This window comes from Ranitomeya variabilis, chromosome 1 (genome assembly GCF_051348905.1).
Source record: "Ranitomeya variabilis isolate aRanVar5 chromosome 1, aRanVar5.hap1, whole genome shotgun sequence".
Lineage (NCBI taxonomy): Eukaryota > Metazoa > Chordata > Amphibia > Anura > Dendrobatidae > Ranitomeya > Ranitomeya variabilis.
In genome coordinates, this window is record NC_135232.1 from 33056731 (window position 1) to 33081714 (window position 24984).

The 24984-nt window shown below is 41.4% G+C and overlaps 1 protein-coding gene across 1 annotated transcript in view; it reads right to left on the reverse strand.

Moving 5' to 3' along the window:
- Positions 1 to 24984, reverse strand: part of LOC143804128 (class I histocompatibility antigen, F10 alpha chain-like) — a 604087-nt gene that overhangs the window by 70627 nt on the left and 508476 nt on the right. Inside the window, exon 5 of the mRNA XM_077281900.1 lies at positions 11899 to 11991. Within this exon, the coding sequence (XP_077138015.1) occupies positions 11899 to 11991 (93 nt within the window). The remainder of the gene's footprint in view (positions 1 to 11898; positions 11992 to 24984) is intronic.

A 24984-nucleotide genomic window follows, 5' to 3' on the forward strand; every position in this document is an offset into this window, starting at 1 on the left:
CAGTTTACACTGGCAATGTGCTGCTGACAACAAGGCTTTTTGTTCCAGCAAAAACAATCCGAATATGCAGCATTTTACTTGTTTAGTAAAATACACCCCATAGTCCTCCATATATTATAATGTGCTCCATAGTCCTCCATATAGTATAATACACTCCCTATAGTCCTCCATATATTAAAATACACTGCTCAGTCCTCCACATAGTATAATACACTCCTCATAGTCCTCCATATAGCATAATACAATCCTCATAGTCCTCCATATAGCATAATACAATCCTCATAGTGCTCCATATAGTATAATGCACCGCCACAGTCATCCATGTAGTACAATTCACTTCTCATAGTATAATGCACCCCATAGTTCTTCATATAGTATAACGTATTCCCCATAGTCCTCGATACAGTATAATGCAGCCACCCCAGAGTATAATGCAGCCACCCCAGAGTATAATGCAGCCACCCCAGAGTATAATGCAGCCACCCCACAGAGTATAATGCAGCCACCCCAGAGTATGTAACCCCCATAGAATATAATACAGCCCACCTCCCCATAATATATAATGTAGCCCCCCATAGAATATAATGCAGCCCCCCATAGTATATAACGCAGCCTCCCCCATAGAATATAATATACCCCCACAATAGTATATAACACAGCCACATAGTACATAACATGGCCTCCCCCATAGAATATAATATACTCCCCATAGTATATAGCAAAGCCCGCATATTATATAGCACAAACCGCATAGTATACAGCACAGCCTGCATACTATAGCACAGCTCGCGTAGTAGATAACACAGCCCACACAGCAGTATTCAGCACAGACCACACAGTAGTATACAGCACAGACCACACAGTAGTATACAGCACAGCCCACGTAGAAGTATACAGCACAGTCCACACAGTAGTATACAGCACAGCCCACAGAGTAATATATACAGCACAGCCCACAAAGTAATATATACAGCACAGCCCACAGAGAACTATATACAGCACAGCCCACAGAACTATATACAGCACAGCCCACAGAACTATATACAGCACAGCCCACAGAGAACTATATAAAGCACAGCCCAGAGTACTATATAAAGCACAGCCCAGAGTACTATATACAGCACAGCCCAGAGTACTATATAAAGCACAGCCCAGAGAGTACTATATACAGCACAGCCCAGAGAGTACTATATACAGCCCAGCCCAGAGAGTACTATATACAGCCCAGCCCACAGAGTACTATACACAGCACAGCCCACAGAGTACTATATACAGCACAGCCCACAGAGCAATATATACAGCACAGCCCACAGAGTACTATATACAGCACAGCCCACAGAGTACTATATACAGCACAGCCCACAGAGTACTATATACAGCACAGCCCACAGAGAACTATATACAGCACACAGTAGTATACAGCACAGAGCACAGCCCACAGAGAACTATATACAGCCCACAGTAGTATACAGCACAGAGCACAGCCCACAGAGAACTATATACAGCCCACAGTAGTATACAGCACAGAGCACAGCCCACAGAGAACTATATACAGCCCACAGCAGTATACAGCACAGAGCACAGCCCACAGAGAACTATATACAGCCCACAGCAGTATACAGCACAGAGCACAGCCCACAGAGAACTATATACAGCCCACAGCAGTATACAGCACAGAGCACAGCCCACAGAGTACTATATACAGCCCACAGTAGTATACAGCACAGAGCACAGCCCACAGAGAACTATATACAGCCCACAGCAGTATACAGCACAGAGCACAGCCCACAGAGTACTATATACAGCCCACAGTAGTATACAGCACAGAGCACAGCCCACAGAGTACTATATATAGCACAGAGCACACAGTAGTATACAGCACAGAGCACAGCCCACAGAGAGCTATATACAGCCCACAGTAGTATACAGCACAGAGCACAGCCCACAGAGAACTATATACAGCCCACAGCAGTATACAGCACAGAGCACAGCCCACAGAGAACTATATACAGCCCACAGTAGTATACAGCATAGAGCACAGCCCACAGAGAACTATATACAGCCCACAGCAGTATACAGCACAGAGCACAGCCCACAGAGAACTATATACAGCCCACAGCAGTATTCAGCACAGAGCACAGCCCACAGAGAACTATATACAGCCCACAGCAGTATACAGCACAGAGCACAGCCCACAGAGAACTATATACAGCCCACAGCAGTATACAGCAGAGCACAGCCCACAGAGTACTATATACAGCCCACAGTAGTATACAGCACAGAGCACAGCCACAGAGTACTATATATAGCACAGAGCACACAGCAGTATACAGCACAGAGCACAGCCCACAGAGAACTATATACAGCCCACAGTAGTATACAGCACAGAGCACAGCCCACAGAGTACTATATATAGCACAGTAGTATACAGCACAGAGCACAGCCACAGAGTACTATATATAGCACAGAGCACACAGTAGTATACAGCACAGAGCACAGCCCACAGAGTACTATATACAGCCCACAGTAGTATACAGCACAGAGCACAGCCCACAGAGTACTATATACAGCCCACAGTAGTATACAGCACAGAGCACAGCCCACAGAGAGCTATATACAGCCCACAGCAGTATGCAGCACAGAGCACAGCCCACAGAGAACTATATACAGCCCACAGTAGTATACAGCACAGAGCACAGCCCACAGAGAACTATATACAGCCCACAGCAGTATACAGCACAGAGCACAGCCCACAGAAAACTATATACAGCCCACAGCAGTATACAGCACAGAGCACAGCCCACAGAGAGCTATATACAGCCCACAGTAGTATACAGCACAGCCCACAGAGTACTATATACAGCCCACAGCAGTATACAGCACAGAGCACAGCCCACAGAGAACTATATATAGCACAGAGCACACAGTAGTATACAGCACAGAGCACAGCCCACAGAGTACTATATACAGCCCACAGCAGTATACAGCACAGAGCACAGCCCACAGAGAACTATATACAGCCCACAGTAGTATACAGCACAGAGCACAGCCCACAGAGAACTATATACAGCCCACAGCAGTATACAGCACAGAGCACAGCCCACAGAGAACTATATACAGCCCACAGTAGTATACAGCACAGAGCACAGCCCACAGAGAACTATATACAGCCCACAGCAGTATACAGCACAGAGCACAGCCCACAGAGAACTATATACAGCCCACAGCAGTATACAGCACAGAGCACAGCCCACAGAGAACTATATACAGCCCACAGCAGTATACAGCACAGAGCACAGCCCACAGAGAACTATATACAGTACAGAGCAGTATACAGCACAGAGCACAGCCCACAGAGAGCTATATACAGCCCACATCTCTTCTCTTCCTCCCCTCACCTCCTCCGAGAATGGCCCCACAGTCCAGAAAAAAAAAAACTCTCCTCACCTCTCCTCGTGCCCAGCGTTGCTTCCTGGTTCCTGCTCCTGTCTCAGCAGCTGCAGTCTGCCCGGGACACAGCAGGTGCGCGATGATATGACATCATCGCGCACCCGCAGTGTCAGAGGCAGAGCGGGGAATGATGGGAGAGGAGCGTCTGTAGACGCTCTCTCCTCCATCATTGCATTCAACTGTACCGGCGTCTATACGCCGGTATAGTTGAATGCGACGGCGGGGGCGGCGGATTGAGCGGCCCACCACTGGCACCAGCCCTTCTGGCATTTGCCAGAAGTGCCCTATGGCCAGTCCAGCCCTGGTCCATGACAATGGCTATTCAGATTGATCGGCGTTTGCGGGAGCGCAAACCTGTGCACCATTTGGCGGTGTCTACTGAGAAGGCGCCAGAGATTATGCAATGTGATAGAATTCTGTCCAGAAGCGAACGACAGAATTTTAGGCGAAAAAATGGGTTATGCTTCTATTGTGGCGATTCTACTCATGTTATATCAGCATGCTCTAAACGTACTAAGAAGGTTGATAAGTCTGTTTCAATTGGTACTTTACAGTCCAAGTTTATTCTATCTGTGACCCTGATTTGCTCTTTATCGTCTATTACCGCGGACGCCTATGTCGACTCTGGCGCCGCTTTGAGTCTTATGGATTGGTCCTTTGCCAAACGCTGTGGGTTTAATTTAGAGCCTCTGGAAGTTCCTATACCTCTGAAGGGTATTGACTCCACGCCATTGGCTAGTAATAAACCACAATACTGGACACAAGTAACTATGCGTATTAATCCGGATCACCAGGAGATTATTCGCTTCCTTGTGTTGTATAATCTACATGATGTGTTGGTGCTTGGATTGCCATGGCTGCAATCTCATAACCCAGTCCTCGACTGGAAAGCAATGTCTGTGTTAAGCTGGGGATGTCAGGGGACTCATGGGGACGTATCTTTGGTCTCCATTTCGTCATCTATTCCCTCTGAGATTCCGGAATTTTTATCTGATTATCGTGACGTTTTTGAGGAGCCTAAACTTGGTTCACTACCTCCGCACAGAGATTGCGATTGTACAATAGATCTGATTCCGGGCAGTAAGTTTCCAAAGGGTCGTTTATTTAATCTATCTGTGCCTGAACACGCTGCTATGCGGGAATATATTAAGGAGTCCTTGGAAAAGGGACATATTCGTCCTTCGTCATCTCCCTTAGGAGCCGGTTTTTTCTTTGTATCTAAAAAAGATGGCTCTTTGAGGCCGTGTATTGATTATCGGCTTTTGAATAAAATCACGGTTAAATATCAGTATCCTTTGCCACTGCTTACTGATTTGTTTGCTCGAATAAAGGGGGCCAAGTGGTTCTCTAAGATTGATCTTCGTGGGGCGTATAATTTAGTGCGAATTAAGCAGGGGGATGAGTGGAAAACCGCATTTAATACGCCTGAGGGCCATTTTGAGTATTTAGTAATGCCTTTTGGTCTTTCAAATGCCCCTTCAGTCTTTCAGTCTTTTATGCATGACATTTTCCGTGAATATTTGGATAAATTTATGATTGTGTATCTGGATGATATTTTGATTTTTTCGGACGACTGGGACTCTCATGTCCAACAGGTCAGGAGGGTTTTTCAGGTTTTGCGCTCTAATTCCTTGTGTGTAAAGGGTTCTAAGTGCGTTTTTGGGGTTCAAAAGATTTCGTTTTTGGGGTACATTTTTTCCCCCTCTTCCATTGAGATGGACCCTGTCAAGGTTCAGGCTATTTGTGATTGGACGCAGCCCTCTTCTCTTAAGAGCCTTCAGAAGTTTTTGGGCTTTGCTAATTTTTATCGTCGATTTATAACTGGTTTTTCTGATGTTGCTAAACCGTTGACTGATTTGACTAAGAAGGGTGCTGATGTTGCTGATTGGTCCCCTGCTGCTGTGGAGGCCTTTCGGGAGCTTAAGCGCCGCTTTTCTTCCGCCCCTGTATTGCGTCAGCCTGATGTTACTCTTCCTTTTCAGGTTGAGGTCGACGCTTCAGAAATCGGAGCTGGGGCGGTTTTGTCGCAGAAAAGTTCCGACTGCTCCGTGATGAGACCTTGTGCGTTCTTTTCTCGTAAATTTTCGCCCGCTGAGCGAAATTATGATATTGGTAATCGGGAGCTCTTGGCTATGAAGTGGGCTTTTGAGGAGTGGCGTCATTGGCTTGAGGGGGCTAGACATCAGGTGGTGGTATTGACTGACCACAAGAATTTGATTTATCTTGAGTCTGCCAGGCGCCTGAATCCTAGACAGGCGCGCTGGTCGTTATTTTTCTCTCGGTTTAATTTTGTGGTTTCTTACCTACCGGGTTCTAAAAATGTGAAGGCGGATGCCCTTTCTAGGAGTTTTGAGCCTGATTCCCCTGGTAATTCTGAACCTACAGGTATCCTTAAGGATGGAGTGATATTATCTGCTGTTTCCCCAGACTTGCGACGGGTCTTGCAGGAGTTTCAGGCGGATAGACCTGATCGTTGCCCGCCTGGTAGAATGTTTGTTCCTGATGATTGGACCAGTAGAGTCATATCGGAGGTCCATTCTTCTGCGTTAGCTGGCCATCCTGGAATCTTTGGTACCAGGGATTTGGTGGCTAGGTCCTTCTGGTGGCCTTCCCTGTCGCGAGATGTGCGAGGTTTTGTGCAGTCTTGTGATGTTTGTGCTCGGGCCAAGCCTTGTTGTTCTCGGGCTAGTGGATTGTTGTTATCTTTGCCTATTCCGAAGAGGCCTTGGACTCACATCTCCATGGATTTTATTTCTGATCTCCCTGTTTCTCAGAAGATGTCTGTCATCTGGGTGGTGTGTGACCGTTTCTCTAAGATGGTCCATTTGGTTCCCTTGCCTAAATTGCCTTCCTCATCCGAGCTGGTTCCTCTGTTTTTTCAAAATGTGGTTCGCTTGCATGGTATTCCGGAGAATATCGTGTCTGACAGGGGAACCCAATTCGTGTCTAGATTTTGGCGAGCGTTCTGTGCTAGGATGGGCATTGATTTGTCTTTTTCGTCTGCTTTCCATCCTCAGACTAATGGCCAGACCGAGCGAACTAATCAGACCTTGGAGACTTATTTGAGGTGTTTTGTGTCTGCGGATCAGGATGATTGGGTTGCCTTTTTGCCCTTGGCGGAGTTTGCCCTCAATAATCGGGCTAGTTCTGCCACCTTGGTTTCTCCTTTCTTCTGTAATTCGGGGTTTCATCCTCGTTTCTCTTCCGGTCAGGTGGAGTCTTCGGATTGTCCTGGAGTGGATGCTGTGGTGGAGAGGTTGCATCAGATTTGGGGGCATGTGGTGGACAATTTGAAGTTGTCCCAGGAGAAGACTCAGCATTTTGCCAACCGCCGTCGTTGTGTTGGTCCTCGTCTTTGTGTTGGGGACTTGGTGTGGTTGTCTTCTCGTTTTGTCCCTATGAAGGTTTCTTCTCCTAAGTTTAAGCCTCGGTTCATCGGCCCGTACAGGATATTGGAGATTCTTAACCCTGTGTCCTTTCGTTTGGACCTCCCTGCATCTTTTTCTATTCATAATGTCTTCCATCGGTCATTGTTGCGCAGGTATGAGGTACCGGTTGTGCCTTCCGTTGAGCCTCCTGCTCCGGTGTTGGTTGAGGGTGAGTTGGAGTACGTTGTCGAGAAGATCTTGGACTCCCGTGTTTCCAGACGGAGACTTCAGTATCTGGTCAAGTGGAAGGGCTACGGTCAGGAGGATAATTCTTGGGTGACAGCCTCTGATGTTCATGCCTCCGATTTGGTCCGTGCCTTTCATAGGGCTCATCCTGATCGCCCTGGTGGTTCTGGTGAGGGTTCGGTGCCCCCTCCTTGAGGGGGGAGTACTGTTGTGAATTTGGTTTCTGGGCTCCCCCGGTGGTCACTGGTGGTACTGAACTTGTGTGCTTCATCGCCTCTGTTCACCTGTTTCCATCAGGATGTGGGAGTTGTCTATTTAGCCTTGCTCCTCAGTCATTTCTATGCCGGCCAACAATGTTACCAGAAGCCTTTCTGTTGCATGTTCCTGCTCCTAGACTACTATCAGCTAAGTTGGACTTGTAGTCCTAAGTTTGTTTTGCATTTTTGTTCCAGTTCTCTGTGATTGTTTATTTCTGAGGCTGGAAGCTCTTGTGAGCTGGAATTGCCACTCTGGTGTCATGAGTTGATATTAGAGTCTTAAAGTAATTCCAGGATGGTGTTTTGAAAGGGTTTTCAGCTGACTGTGAAGTTCCCTTTTCTGTCTTCCTACTATCTAGTAAGCGGACCTCAATTTGCTAAACCTATCTTCATACTTCGTATGTCAATTTCCTCTGAAATCACCGACAATATATGTGGGGGCTACTGTCTGCCTTTTGGGGAAAATTTCTCTAGAGGTAAGCCAGGTCTGTATTTTCCTCTGCTAGGGTCAGTCAGTTCTCCGGCTGGCGCTGGGCGTCTAGGGATAAAACGTAGGCACGCTACCCGGCCACTGTTATTTGTGCGGTAGGTTTAGCTCACAGTCAGCTCGAGTTCCCATCTTCCAAGAGCTAGTCCTTTTGTATGCTTTCTACGTTCTCTTGCCATTGAGAACCATGACAGAGCCCCTCATTCCAGGACTGTTACCTCCTCCGGCTCCTCATACACAAGGGACTACATCTGCACTCCCGGTGCCATCTCTACTCCCGCCTCAGGTGCCACCGCCAACAGTGCCAATGCTCATGTCTGAGGAGCCCACCATCTATGTCAAGTTTACACCCCAGCAAGCTGCTACTCTGTTGAACCAACTTCCAGATCCAGAAAAACAGCTGATGCCTTTCTACAGAAGCATGCTTCAAATCCAAAGGACTTACTCAGCCACGTGGCAAGATCTCATTTCCTTGCCAAATCTTAAAGCAGGTGATGCATATTGGCCTGTTATGGATATCGTGTTCAATTATGCCTCACTTGCCAGTGACAAGACATGGGACTCTGGTGTTGAGTTCTGCCAAGAACCTAAGACATGGGCCTCGGATGAGCTGACTGACCTATCACTTATTGTCGCCAAAGGTTTCCAGATGCCTCAAAGCTGATGCAGCCATTGTACGATGACCTCAAGACGTCAGCGTTTCCACTATGTACTAAGTCCGTGGAAGCTTTCTACGCTCTTAAACAGGCCATACAGTCTGCACCAGCTCTTGGAATCCCAAATCCTGATATCATCTGAGGACACCAAGTTCTCTTAATGGCTCCATATGACATAATTGCTATTCTTGGAACCTAAACATCTGTTGGTGCAGCGTCATATGAGACTCCAATGTTCGCTCTTGATTCCGGATAATGTTACTCTTGTCCGCTGCACCATCCTCAACCCGTCCACGCTGCTTCCTCTTTCCAGGGGGGATGTGGATGATGATACTGATGCTCTCGAAGAAGATGCCTCTACACACTCAGAGGATCATGACTGTCTTGAACAAATGCAGGAAGAAGCAGCCTCCAAGAAAAACGTGTCTGAAGACCCACTCCCACATGCTGACCTGACGTTCTTCACTGATGGTTCCAGATTTGCAGATGAAACAGGAAGATTCCATATGGGATATGCCGTGTTTACACATGACGAGGTAATCTCAGCTGGATCGCTACCACCGCACATGTCTGCACAAGAAGCGGAACTTAAAGCTTTGACGTTGGCTTGTCAGGAAGCGACGGAGAAGGTGGTCAACATCTACACGGATTCAAGATACGCTTTCGGAGTGGCTCATGACTTCGGCAGTATCTGGGCAGCCAGAGGATACCTAACGTCGAGTGGAACTCCTGTAAAACATGCTGCTATCATACAAGAACTTGTGGTCGCTCTAGATCTACCTTTGGAGGTTGCAGTGATCAAGATCAAAGCTCACGGGAGATTGGATTCTCCAGAAGCAAGGGGGAACTTCTTTGCTGACAAAACTGCAAAAACCTATGCTGTGGATCCATTTGGGAAAGAGAAAGCAGCGGTGTACATGTCACAAGACACTGAAGAAGGGACTAAAGGCTCTCTTAAGAGGATCATCCATCTACATCAAGACAAGACATCAGATGATGAAAAGAAGTCATGGCAAGAAGGAGGAGCTAAAAAGGATGAAGATGGAGTCTGGAGGATGAACAAAAAGGTCTGTCTACCCCGTAATCTGTACCCCTCAGTGACAGAATGGGCACACGGTATCACCCACAGAGGCAAGAATCAGATGAATGACCTAATTTGGAAGACTTATATGGCACCTGGAATCTCTACTGTCACCCAAAAATATTGCAAATCCTGCCTTGTGTGTGCAACATGCAATCCAGCACCGCCTCAGAAAGTTACTCAGAAACATTTGGCAAAACCACTTTATCCCTTTCAGAGGATTCAGATTGATCACATTCAAATGCCAAAAGTAGGGAAGTACGAGTATGTACTGGTAGTGACTGACATGTTCTCAGGATGGCCCGAAGCCTATCCAGTAACAAACATGACTGCCAGAGTGACTGTTAAGAGACTGATGACTGAAGTAGTATGCAGATATGGGGTCCCAGAGGTAATTGAGAGTGACCAAGGACCTGCGTTCACTGCAGCACTGACTAAGGAACTATGGACATTGGTGGGAGCGGATTTGGGTTTACATACTCCATATCACCAACAGAGCAGTGGGAAAGTAGAAACACTGAATGGCACCTTCAAAAATAACTTACTGGAAGCCAGTTAGGAGGTCAGACTTGGACAGACATTTTGCTCACTGCCTTATACTCAGTCAGAAACACTCCAAGGGGTCCCACTAAACTCACACCATACGAGATTCTTTTTGGGGGGCCTCCAAGGTTGGGTCAATATTTTCCACAACAGCTAGCCTTAGGAAGTGATATTCTTGTAAATTATGTAATTGTTGTTACTAAAGAACTGTCAATAACACATGTACAAGTTTTATCATCCATTCCAGGTCCAGATTCCAGTGAAGGTACCCATACTTTCCAACCTGGTGATTACGTGCTGGTAAAGATGTTCATCAGAAGGACATCCCTGGAGTCGAGATTTAAGGGTCCCTACCAAGTGCTCCTGACTACTCATACTTCAGTCAGGGTTGCTGTGCGCCTCCTGGATCCATCTCTCACATTATAAACTTGTTAGACAGTTAGGGACAGAGTAGGATCTGACCTGCTTGTCAAAGTCCAGCTACAAAGGGAGGTTTTCCACAAGGTAAAACTTGTCTCAAACTGGTGAAAACTCCAATTCCCCCCTCCCGGGCGAGACGGTCAGATCTAGGATGTGATACATCAGGGTTAGTCACATGTGTATTTTATGTAACCATGGAGATGGGAGATTGGAGAGTAATAGATCCAGCAGGTAGGGAAGTCCCGAGGACATGGGTAACGCGCTCCGATATACCTCCTGATATACCCATAATTAGTCACACATTCTCTGGTGTCTATAGCATCCGAATTGTCATGAAGCCTCTGATGTCATAGTGACACTTAACACTGGTGGGTTAGGGAACCATGGTGGGATCAAGATAAAAAAAAAAAAAAAGGTTAATAAAGTATTTAGGGGGGACTGTTGAGGAGAGGCATAAGATCAAATACTTAATTAACCTCAAGACATAAGGTAATTGAGAGAAGCAACCCATAGCATGTATTGTTTAACCTTACATAAGTTTTCCTCAGATCAAAGTGAGACCCTAAAGATGGCTGCCATCTCCTGTATCAGAGCCATGTGCTCTGGTATCCAAGATGAACAATGAAGACACTAAAGATGGCTGCCATTTCCTGTATCAGCAGACCATGTGTTGGTGTCCAAGATGACGCCCACCCTGATGACCTCATGGATCCACCCACAGTGACGCCCACCCTGATGACCTCATGGACAACCCACCCTGATGACCTCACGGATCCGCCCATGGACTTGCTGTATTGCCCAACCCACTAAACAATGGAATACATCCGATCACTCCCATTTTAGAGCTAACCGAGCCCCCTTACAAAAAATATATAAGATGTGTTTTAAGCCAAATAAAGTCCTTCTTGGAGCTGAGCCACACATTGATCAAGGAGAGTTACAGCTGACTGTGTCTGGTGTATTTCTTTAGTGCACATGATCAATATCCATTAGGCCAGGAGTAGGCAACTAGAGAATTGAACATTTTATTAATTGTTCAACCCAACACTCGCAGGACAGTGAGGGTGATCAATGAGTGGAACAGGCTGCCACGAGAGGAGGTGAGTTCTCCTTCAATGGAAGTCTTCAAACAGAGGCTGGCCAGACATCTGTCTGAGATGGTTTAGTGAATGCTACATTGAGCAGGGCTTGGACATGATGAGCCTGGAGGTCCAACTACAAATCTCCCTTTCTATGATTCTAGGACAGTTTATTCTGGGCAGTCATCTGATATGACAGGTACACTTTACTGATGGGTGTGAAAGAAAAATTTTCCAAATGCATTCATCACATCTTTTGCTTTTTATTTAGCGGAATATCTCATGATAAGTGCGGGATTACTGACACTTACTTTTATAGAAGATAAATCCACCAATGCCAATGCCAGCGACGACCACCACAGCTACGACCACAGCGATGACCCAGACACTGGACTTCTCTGGTTCTAGTTGGAAAACAGAAATGTAAATCTGATCTGTGGATTACACTGAGAGCGTCATGTATCAGCCTCACATTAGTCTCCTCTGCTGTACTGATGACATACGTGTAGTGTTACAGACATGTGCACCCTCTACATTTCCATCTCGTAATGCAGCGCCCCCTTAGGACATGATCAGAGGTTGCAGATTTGTAGAAGATTTTCACTGCTGATTCTGCACCAAAATCTGCAACAACGTCCCAGCGCTAAACTAGACTTAGACAAAACCTCATTCACATGTAGTGGAATTTTCCACTGCAGATTTTCACATCCACACCATGCCGGATATATCAAGATCTGTCGGTGATTTCTGCCACATACGGTATTTAACCCTTTTGAAAATGAAATCTGCAAAAGAAAATCCACATATTCTCCAGGTCGCCTGTAAAGCTCCTGATTTCATGCCTGGTGACCACTTGTGTATATATATCTGCCACATGCAGTGAGACTGCCATGACTGACTGTACAATATACTGCCCCTCCATACTACACTGACTTGTTCCTTATCACTGAGCAGAAACAGAAAAAACTTGAATTTCAAGAAAGACAAGAGGGAAGTGCAGGAAAAAGAAACCTTGTAAGTCCTGTGCTGTCCCTGTACTGAGAGGACGGGTGTCACATATTCACCTGGCCGCGGTTCTGCACCGCCTGTCACTGATGTTGGGTGCCATCCTAATACTTCAGTGTCCTCTGAGCTCCTCCTGTATTGTCACCAGTGATTATAGTTTTATTTCATGTATAATGGTCAGTGCCACCAACCCGACGGCTCAGCCTCAGTGCCCTGTGTCATTCTTTCCCTTACACTCACTCCCTGACCCATTATAAGTGTTATTACAGCTCCTGGTGCAATATACTCCTGATAATTATTTTTATACTTGACCTCTTGGATTGTTCTATGGATTTGTCCTCAGACTGATTAACTTTAAAGGGAACATCGAAAAAAGAAGGCTGCGTGGCACTCCTAATCAGAGGCATGAATAGGATTCCACTCCATAATAAATAAAAAAATTGAATTTGGCACTCCAAAAATGATGCAAAGATAACCAAGTGATATAATGGCCAGATATCCTGTTATTCCTCAGATACAAGTGATATAATGGCCAGATATCATGTTATTCCTCAGATACAAGTGATATAATGGCCAGATATCATGTTATTCCTCAGATACAAGTGATATAATGGCCAGATATCGTGTTATTCCTCAGGTACAAGTGATATAATGGCCAGATATCGTGTTATTCCTCAGGTACAAGTGATATAATGGCTAGATATCGTGTTATTCCTCAGATACAAGTGATATAATGGCCAGATATCGTGTTATTCCTCAGGTGCAAGTGATATAATGGCCAGATATCGTGTTATTCCTCAGGTACAAGTGATATAATGGCCAGATATCGTGTTATTCCTCAGATACAAGTGATATAATGGCCAGATATCGTGTTATTCCTCAGGTACAAGTGATATAATGGCCAGATATCGTGTTATTCCTCAGGTACAAGTGATATAATGGCTAGATATCGTGTTATTCCTCAGATACAAGTGATATAATGGCCAGATATCGTGTTATTCCTCAGGTGCAAGTGATATAATGGCCAGATATCGTGTTATTCATTAGATACAAGTGATATAATGGCCAGATATCGTGTTATTCCTCAGGTGCAAGTGATATAATGGCCAGATATCTTGTTATTCATTAGATACAAGTGATATAATGGCCAGATATCGTGTTATTCCTCAGATACAAGTGATATAATGGCCAGATATCGTGTTATTCCTCAGGTACAAGTGATATAATGGCCAGAGATTGTGTTATTCCTCAGATACAAGTGATATAATGGCCAGATATCGTGTTATTCCTCAGATACAAGTGATATAATGGCCAGATATCGTGTTATTCCTCAGATACAAGTGATATAATGGCCAGATATCGTGTTATTCCTCAGATACAAGTGATATAATGGCCAGATATCGTGTTATTCCTCAGATACAAGTGATATAATGGCCAGATATCGTGTTATTCCTCAGATACAAGTGATATAATGGCCAGATATCGTGTTATTCCTCAGATACAAGTGATATAATGACCAGATATCATGTTATTCCTCAGATACAAGTAATGTAATGGCCAGATATCGTGTTATTCCTCAGATACAAGTAATATAATGGCCAGATATTGTGTTATTTATTAGATACAAGTGATATACTGACCAGATATCATGTTATTCCTCAGATACAAGTAATATAATGGCCAGATATCGTGTTATTCCTCAGATACAAGTGATATAATGGCCAGATATCGTGTTATTCATTAGATACAAGTGATATAATGGCCAGATATCGTGTTATTCCTCAGATACAAGTGATATAATGGCCAGATATCGTGTTATTCCTCAGATACAAGTGATATAATGGCCAGATATCGTGTTATTCCTCAGATACAAGTGATATAATGACCAGATATCATGTTATTCCTCAGATACAAGTAATATAATGGCCAGATATCGTGTTATTCCTCAGATACAAGTGATATAATGACCAGATATCGTGTTATTCCTCAGGAGCAAGTGATATAATGGCCAGATATCGTGTTATTCATTAGATACAAGTGATATAATGGCCAGATATCGTGTTATTCCTCAGATACAAGTGATATAATGGCCAGATATCGTGTTATTCCTCAGGTACAAGTGATATAATGGCCAGAGATTGTGTTATTCCTCAGATACAAGTGATATAATGGCCAGATATCGTGTTATTCCTCAGATACAAGTGATATAATGGCCAGATATCGTGTTATTCCTCAGATACAAGTGATATAATGGCTAGATATCGTGTTATTCATTAGATACAAGTGACATAATGGCTAGATATCGTGTTATTCATTAGACACAAGTGATATAATGGCCAGATATCGTGTTATTCCTCAGGTACAAGTGATATAATGGCCAGATATTGTGTTATTCATTAGATACAAGTGATATAATGGCCAGATATCGTGTTATTCCTCCGGTACAAGTGATATAATGGCCAGATATCGTGTTATTCCTCAGGTACAAGTGATATAATGGCCAGATATCGTGTTATTCCTCAGATACAATTGATATAATGGCCAGATATCGTGTTATTCATTAGATACAAGTGATATAGTGACCAGATATTGTGTTATTCCTCAGATACAAGTGATATAATGGCCAGATATCGTGTTATTCCACAGATACAAGTGATATAATGGCCAGATATCGTGTTATTCCTCAGATACAAGTGATATAATGGCCAGATATCGTGTTATTCCTCAGATACAAGTGATATAATGGCCGTATATCGTGTTATTCCTCAGGTACAAGTGATATAATGGCCAGATATCGTGTTATTCCTCAGATACAAGTGATGTAATGGCCAGATATCGTGTTATTCCTCAGATACAAGTGATATAATGGCTAGATATCATGTTATTCATTAGACACAAGTGATATAATGGCCAGATATCGTGTTATTCCTCAGGTACAAGTGATATAATGGCCAGATATTGTGTTATTCATTAGATACAAGTGATATAATGGCCAGATATCGTATTATTCCTCAGATACAAGTGATATAATGGCCAGATATCGTGTTATTCCTCAGGTACAAGTCATATAATGGCTAGATATCGTGTTATTCCACAGATACAAGTGATATAATGGCCAGATATCGTGTTATTCCTCAGATACAAGTGATATAATGGCCAGAGATTGTGTTATTCCTCAGATACAAGTGATATAATGGCCAGAGATCGTGTTATTCCTCAGATACAAGTGATATAATGGCCAGAGATCGTGTTATTCCTCAGATACAAGTGATATCATGACCAGATATTGTGTTATTCCTCAGATACAAGTGATATAATGGCCAGATATCGTGTTATTCCTCAGGTACAAGTGATATAATGGCCAGAGATCGTGTTATTCCACAGATACAAGTGATATAATGGCCAGATATCGTGTTATTCCTCAGATACAAGTGATATAATGGCCAGATATCGTGTTATTCCACAGATACAAGTGATATAATGGCCAGATATCGTGTTATTCCTCAGATACAAGTGATATAATGGCCAGATATCGTGTTATTCCTCAGATACAAGTGATATAATGGCCAGATATCGTGTTATTCCTCAGATACAAGTGATATAATGGCCAGATATCGTGTTATTCCTCAGATACAAGTGATATAATGGCCAGATATCGTGTTATTCCTCAGATACAAGTGATATAATGGCCAGATATCGTGTTATTCCTCAGACACAAGTGATATAATGGCCAGATATCGTGTTATTCCACAGATACAAGTGATATAATGGCCAGATATCGTGTTATTCCTCAGATACAAGTGATATAATGGCCAGATATCGTGTTATTCCTCAGATACAAGTGATATAATGGCCAGATATCGTGTTATTCCTCAGATACAAGTGATATAATGGCCAGATATCGTGTTATTCCTCAGATACAAGTGATATAATGGCCAGATATCGTGTTATTCCTCAGATACAAGTGATATAATGACCAGATATCGTGTTATTCCTCAGATACAAGTAATATAATGGCCAGATATCGTGTTATTCCTCAGATACAAGTGATATAATGGCCAGATATCGTGTTATTCCTCAGGTACAAGTGATATAATGGCCAGATATCGTGTTATTCCTCAGGTACAAGTGATATAATGGCTAGATATCGTGTTATTCCTCAGATACAAGTGATATAATGGCCAGATATCGTGTTATTCCTCAGGTACAAGTGATATAATGGCCAGATATCGTGTTATTCCTCAGGTACAAGTGATATAATGGCTAGATATCGTGTTATTCCTCAGATACAAGTGATATAATGGCCAGATATCGTGTTATTCCTCAGGTGCAAGTGATATAATGGCCAGATATCGTGTTATTCATTAGATACAAGTGATATAATGGCCACATATCGTGTTATTCCTCAGTTGCAAGTGATATAATGGCCAGATATCTTGTTATTCATTAGATACAAGTGATATAATGGCCAGATATCGTGTTATTCCTCAGATACAAGTGATATAATGGCCAGATATCGTGTTATTCCTCAGGTACAAGTGATATAATGGCCAGAGATTGTGTTATTCCTCAGATACAAGTGATATAATGGCCAGATATCGTGTTATTCCTCAGATACAAGTGATATAATGGCCAGATATCGTGTTATTCCTCAGATACAAGTGATATAATGGCCAGATATCGTGTTATTCCTCAGATACAAGTGATATAATGGCCAGATATCGTGTTATTCCTCAGATACAAGTGATATAATGGCCAGATATCGTGTTATTCCTCAGATACAAGTGATATAATGGCCAGATATCGTGTTATTCCTCAGATACAAGTGATATAATGACCAGATATCATGTTATTCCTCAGATACAAGTAATGTAATGGCCAGATATCGTGTTATTCCTCAGATACAAGTAATATAATGGCCAGATATTGTGTTATTTATTAGATACAAGTGATATACTGACCAGATATCATGTTATTCCTCAGATACAAGTAATATAATGGCCAGATATCGTGTTATTCCTCATATACAAGTGATATAATGACCAGATATCGTGTTATTCCTCAGGTGCAAGTGATATAATGGCCAGATATCGTGTTATTCATTAGATACAAGTGATATAATGGCCAGATATCGTGTTATTCCTCAGATACAAGTGATATAATGGCCAGATATCGTGTTATTCCTCAGATACAAGTGATATAATGGCCAGATATCGTGTTATTCCTCAGATACAAGTGATATAATGACCAGATATCATGTTATTCCTCAGATACAAGTAATATAATGGCCAGATATCGTGTTATTCCTCAGATACAAGTGATATAATGACCAGATATCGTGTTATTCCTCAGGAGCAAGTGATATAATGGCCAGATATCGTGTTATTCATTAGATACAAGTGATATAATGGCCAGATATCGTGTTATTCCTCAGATACAAGTGATATAATGGCCAGATATCGTGTTATTCCTCAGGTACAAGTGATATAATGGCCAGAGATTGTGTTATTCCTCAGATACAAGTGATATAATGGCCAGATATCGTGTTATTCCTCAGATACAAGTGATATAATGGCCAGATATCGTGTTATTCCTCAGATACAAGTGATATAATGGCTAGATATCGTGTTATTCATTAGATACAAGTGACATAATGGCTAGATATCGTGTTATTCATTAGACACAAGTGATATAATGGCCAGATATCGTGTTATTCCTCAGGTACAAGTGATATAATGGCCAGATATTGTGTTATTCATTAGATACAAGTGATATAATGGCCAGATATCGTGTTATTCCTCCGGTACAAGTGATATAATGGCCAGATATCGTGTTATTCCTCAGGTACAAGTGATGTAATGGCCAGATATCGTGTTATTCCTCAGATACAATTGATATAATGGCCAGATATCGTGTTATTCATTAGATACAAGTGATATAGTGACCAGATATTGTGTTATTCCTCAGATACAAGTGATATAATGGCCAGATATCGTGTTATTCCACAGATACAAGTGATATAATGGCCAGATATCGTGTTATTCCTCAGATACAAGTGATATAATGGCCAGATATCGTGTTATTCCTCAGATACAAGTGATATAATGGCCGTATATCGTGTTATTCCTCAGGTACAAGTGATATAATGGCCAGATATCGTGTTATTCCTCAGATACAAGTGATGTAATGGCCAGATATCGTGTTATTCCTCAGATACAAGTGATATAATGGCTAGATATCATGTTATTCATTAGACACAAGTGATATAATGGCCAGATATCGTGTTATTCCTCAGGTACAAGTGATATAATGGCCAGATATTGTGTTATTCATTAGATACAAGTGATATAATGGCCAGATATCCTGTTATTCCTCAGGTACAAGTGATATAATGGCCAGATATCGTGTTATTCCTCAGGTACAAGTGATATAATGGCCAGATATCGTGTTATTCCTCAGATACAAGTGATATAATGGCCAGATATCGTGTTATTCCTCAGGTACAAGTGATATAATGGCCAGATATCGAGTTATTCATTAGATACAAGTGATATAATGGCCAGATATCGTATTATTCCTCAGATACAAGTGATATAATGGCCAGATATCGTGTTATTCCTCAGGTACAAGTGATATAATGGCTAGATATCGTGTTATTCCACAGATACAAGTGATATAATGGCCAGATATCGTGTTATTCCTCAGATACAAGTGATATAATGGCCAGAGATCGTGTTATTCCTCAGATACAAGTGATATAATGGCCAGAGATCGTGTTATTCCTCAGATACAAGTGATATCATGACCAGATATTGTGTTATTCCTCAGATACAAGTGATATAATGGCCAGATATCGTGTTATTCCTCAGGTACAAGTGATATAATGGCCAGAGATCGTGTTATTCCACAGATACAAGTGATATAATGGCCAGATATCGTGTTATTCCTCAGATACAAGTGATATAATGGCCAGATATCGTGTTATTCCACAGATACAAGTGATATAATGGCCAGATATCGTGTTATTCCTCAGATACAAGTGATACAATGGCCAGATATCGTGTTATTCCTCAGATACAAGTGATATAATGGCCAGATATCGTGTTAGTCCTCAGATACAAGTGATATAATGGCCAGATATCGTGTTATTCCTCAGATACAAGTGATATAATGGCCAGATATCGTGTTATTCCTCAGATACAAGTGATATAATGGCCAGATATCGTGTTATTCCTCAGACACAAGTGATATAATGGCCAGATATCGTGTTATTCCACAGATACAAGTGATATAATGGCCAGATATCGTGTTATTCCTCAGATACAAGTGATATAATGGCCAGATATCGTGTTATTCCTCAGATACAAGTGATATAATGGCCAGATATCGTGTTATTCCTCAGATACAAGTGATATAATGGCCAGATATCGTGTTATTCCTCAGATACAAGTGATATAATGGCCAGATATCGTGTTATTCCTCAGATACAAGTGATATAATGACCAGATATCGTGTTATTCCTCAGATACAAGTAATATAATGGCCAGATATCGTGTTATTCCTCAGATACAAGTGATATAATGGCCAGATATCGTGTTATTCCTCAGGTACAAGTGATATAATGGCCAGATATCGTGTTATTCCTCAGGTACAAGTGATATAATGGCTAGATATCGTGTTATTCCTCAGATACAAGTGATATAATGGCCAGATATCGTGTTATTCCTCAGGTACAAGTGATATAATGGCCAGATATCGTGTTATTCCTCAGGTACAAGTGATATAATGGCTAGATATCGTGTTATTCCTCAGATACAAGTGATATAATGGCCAGATATCGTGTTATTCCTCAGGTGCAAGTGATATAATGGCCAGATATCGTGTTATTCATTAGATACAAGTGATATAATGGCCAGATATCGTGTTATTCCTCAGATACAAGTGATATAATGGCCAGATATCGTGTTATTCCTCAGATACAAGTGATATAATGACCAGATATCATGTTATTCCTCAGATACAAGTAATGTAATGGCCAGATATCGTGTTATTCCTCAGATACAAGTAATATAATGGCCAGATATTGTGTTATTTATTAGATACAAGTGATATACTGACCAGATATCATGTTATTCCTCAGATACAAGTAATATAATGGCCAGATATCGTGTTATTCCTCAGATACAAGTGATATAATGACCAGATATCGTGTTATTCCTCAGGTGCAAGTGATATAATGGCCAGATATCGTGTTATTCATTAGATACAAGTGATATAATGGCCAGATATCGTGTTATTCCTCAGATACAAGTGATATAATGGCCAGATATCGTGTTATTCCTCAGATACAAGTGATATAATGGCCAGATATCGTGTTATTCCTCAGATACAAGTGATATAATGACCAGATATCATGTTATTCCTCAGATACAAGTAATATAATGGCCAGATATCGTGTTATTCCTCAGATACAAGTGATATAATGACCAGATATCGTGTTATTCCTCAGGAGCAAGTGATATAATGGCCAGATATCGTGTTATTCATTAGATACAAGTGATATAATGGCCAGATATCGTGTTATTCCTCAGATACAAGTGATATAATGGCCAGATATCGTGTTATTCCTCAGGTACAAGTGATATAATGGCCAGAGATTGTGTTATTCCTCAGATACAAGTGATATAATGGCCAGATATCGTGTTATTCCTCAGATACAAGTGATATAATGGCCAGATATCGTGTTATTCCTCAGATACAAGTGATATAATGGCTAGATATCGTGTTATTCATTAGATACAAGTGACATAATGGCTAGATATCGTGTTATTCATTAGACACAAGTGATATAATGGCCAGATATCGTGTTATTCCTCAGGTACAAGTGATATAATGGCCAGATATTGTGTTATTCATTAGATACAAGTGATATAATGGCCAGATATCGTGTTATTCCTCCGGTACAAGTGATATAATGGCCAGATATCGTGTTATTCCTCAGGTACAAGTGATATAATGGCCAGATATCGTGTTATTCCTCAGATACAATTGATATAATGGCCAGATATCGTGTTATTCATTAGATACAAGTGATATAGTGACCAGATATTGTGTTATTCCTCAGATACAAGTGATATAATGGCCAGATATCGTGTTATTCCACAGATACAAGTGATATAATGGCCAGATATCGTGTTATTCCTCAGATACAAGTGATATAATGGCCAGATATCGTGTTATTCCTCAGATACAAGTGATGTAATGGCCAGATATCGTGTTATTCCTCAGATACAAGTGATATAATGGCTAGATATCATGTTATTCATTAGACACAAGTGATATAATGGCCAGATATCGTGTTATTCCTCAGGTACAAGTGATATAATGGCCAGATATTGTGTTATTCATTAGATACAAGTGATATAATGGCCAGATATCCTGTTATTCCTCAGGTACAAGTGATATAATGGCCAGATATCGTGTTATTCCTCAGGTACAAGTGATATAATGGCCAGATATCGTGTTATTCCTCAGATACAAGTGATATAATGGCCAGATATCGTGTTATTCCTCAGGTACAAGTGATATAATGGCCAGATATCGAGTTATTCATTAGATACAAGTGATATAATGGCCAGATATCGTATTATTCCTCAGATACAAGTGATATAATGGCCAGATATCGTGTTATTCCTCAGGTACAAGTGATATAATGGCTAGATATCGTGTTATTCCACAGATACAAGTGATATAATGGCCAGATATCGTGTTATTCCTCAGATACAAGTGATATAATGGCCAGAGATTGTGTTATTCCTCAGATACAAGTGATATAATGGCCAGAGATCGTGTTATTCCTCAGATACAAGTGATATAATGGCCAGAGATTGTGTTATTCCTCAGATACAAGTGATATCATGACCAGATATTGTGTTATTCCTCAGATACAAGTGATATAATGGCCAGATATCGTGTTATTCCTCAGGTACAAGTGATATAATGGCCAGAGATCGTGTTATTCCACAGATACAAGTGATATAATGGCCAGATATCGTGTTATTCCTCAGATACAAGTGATATAATGGCCAGATATCGTGTTATTCCACAGATACAAGTGATATAATGGCCAGATATCGTGTTATTCCTCAGATACAAGTGATATAATGGCCAGATATCGTGTTATTCCTCAGATACAAGTGATATAATGGCCAGATATCGTGTTATTCCTCAGATACAAGTGATATAATGGCCAGATATCGTGTTATTCCTCAGATACAAGTGATATAATGGCCAGATATCGTGTTATTCCTCAGATACAAGTGATATAATGGCCAGATATCGTGTTATTCCTCAGACACAAGTGATATAATGGCCAGATATCGTGTTATTCCACAGATACAAGTGATATAATGGCCAGATATCGTGTTATTCCTCAGATACAAGTGATATAATGGCCAGATATCGTGTTATTCCTCAGATACAAGTGATATAATGGCCAGATATCGTGTTATTCCTCAGATACAAGTGATATAATGGCCAGATATCGTGTTATTCCTCAGATACAAGTGATATAATGGCCAGATATCGTGTTATTCCTCAGATACAAGTGATATAATGACCAGATATCGTGTTATTCCTCAGATACAAGTAATATAATGGCCAGATATCGTGTTATTCCTCAGATACAAGTGATATAATGGCCAGATATCGTGTTATTCCTCAGGTACAAGTGATATAATGGCCAGATATCGTGTTATTCCTCAGGTACAAGTGATATAATGGCTAGATATCGTGTTATTCCTCAGATACAAGTGATATAATGGCCAGATATCGTGTTATTCCTCAGGTACAAGTGATATAATGGCTAGATATCGTGTTATTCCTCAGATACAAGTGATATAATGGCCGTATATCGTGTTATTCCTCAGGTACAAGTGATATAATGGCCAGATATCGTGTTATTCCTCAGATACAAGTGATGTAATGGCCAGATATCGTGTTATTCCTCAGATACAAGTGATATAATGGCTAGATATCATGTTATTCATTAGACACAAGTGATATAATGGCCAGATATCGTGTTATTCCTCAGGTACAAGTGATATAATGGCCAGATATTGTGTTATTCATTAGATACAAGTGATATAATGGCCAGATATCCTGTTATTCCTCAGGTACAAGTGATATAATGGCCAGATATCGTGTTATTCCTCAGGTACAAGTGATATAATGGCCAGATATCGTGTTATTCCTCAGATACAAGTGATATAATGGCCAGATATCGTGTTATTCCTCAGGTACAAGTGATATAATGGCCAGATATCGAGTTATTCATTAGATACAAGTGATATAATGGCCAGATATCGTATTATTCCTCAGATACAAGTGATATAATGGCCAGATATCGTGTTATTCCTCAGGTACAAGTGATATAATGGCTAGATATCGTGTTATTCCACAGATACAAGTGATATAATGGCCAGATATCGTGTTATTCCTCAGATACAAGTGATATAATGGCCAGAGATTGTGTTATTCCTCAGATACAAGTGATATAATGGCCAGAGATCGTGTTATTCCTCAGATACAAGTGATATAATGGCCAGAGATCGTGTTATTCCTCAGATACAAGTGATATCATGACCAGATATTGTGTTATTCCTCAGATACAAGTGATATAATGGCCAGATATCGTGTTATTCCTCAGGTACAAGTGATATAATGGCCAGAGATCGTGTTATTCCACAGATACAAGTGATATAATGGCCAGATATCGTGTTATTCCTCAGATACAAGTGATATAATGGCCAGATATCGTGTTATTCCACAGATACAAGTGATATAATGGCCAGATATCGTGTTATTCCTCAGATACAAGTGATATAATGGCCAGATATCGTGTTATTCCTCAGATACAAGTGATATAATGGCCAGATATCGTGTTATTCCTCAGATACAAGTGATATAATGGCCAGATATCGTGTTATTCCTCAGATACAAGTGATATAATGGCCAGATATCGTGTTATTCCTCAGATACAAGTGATATAATGGCCAGATATCGTGTTATTCCTCAGACACAAGTGATATAATGGCCAGATATCGTGTTATTCCACAGATACAAGTGATATAATGGCCAGATATCGTGTTATTCCTCAGATACAAGTGATATAATGGCCAGATATCGTGTTATTCCTCAGATACAAGTGATATAATGGCCAGATATCGTGTTATTCCTCAGATACAAGTGATATAATGGCCAGATATCGTGTTATTCCTCAGATACAAGTGATATAATGGCCAGATATCGTGTTATTCCTCAGATACAAGTGATATAATGACCAGATATCGTGTTATTCCTCAGATACAAGTAATATAATGGCCAGATATCGT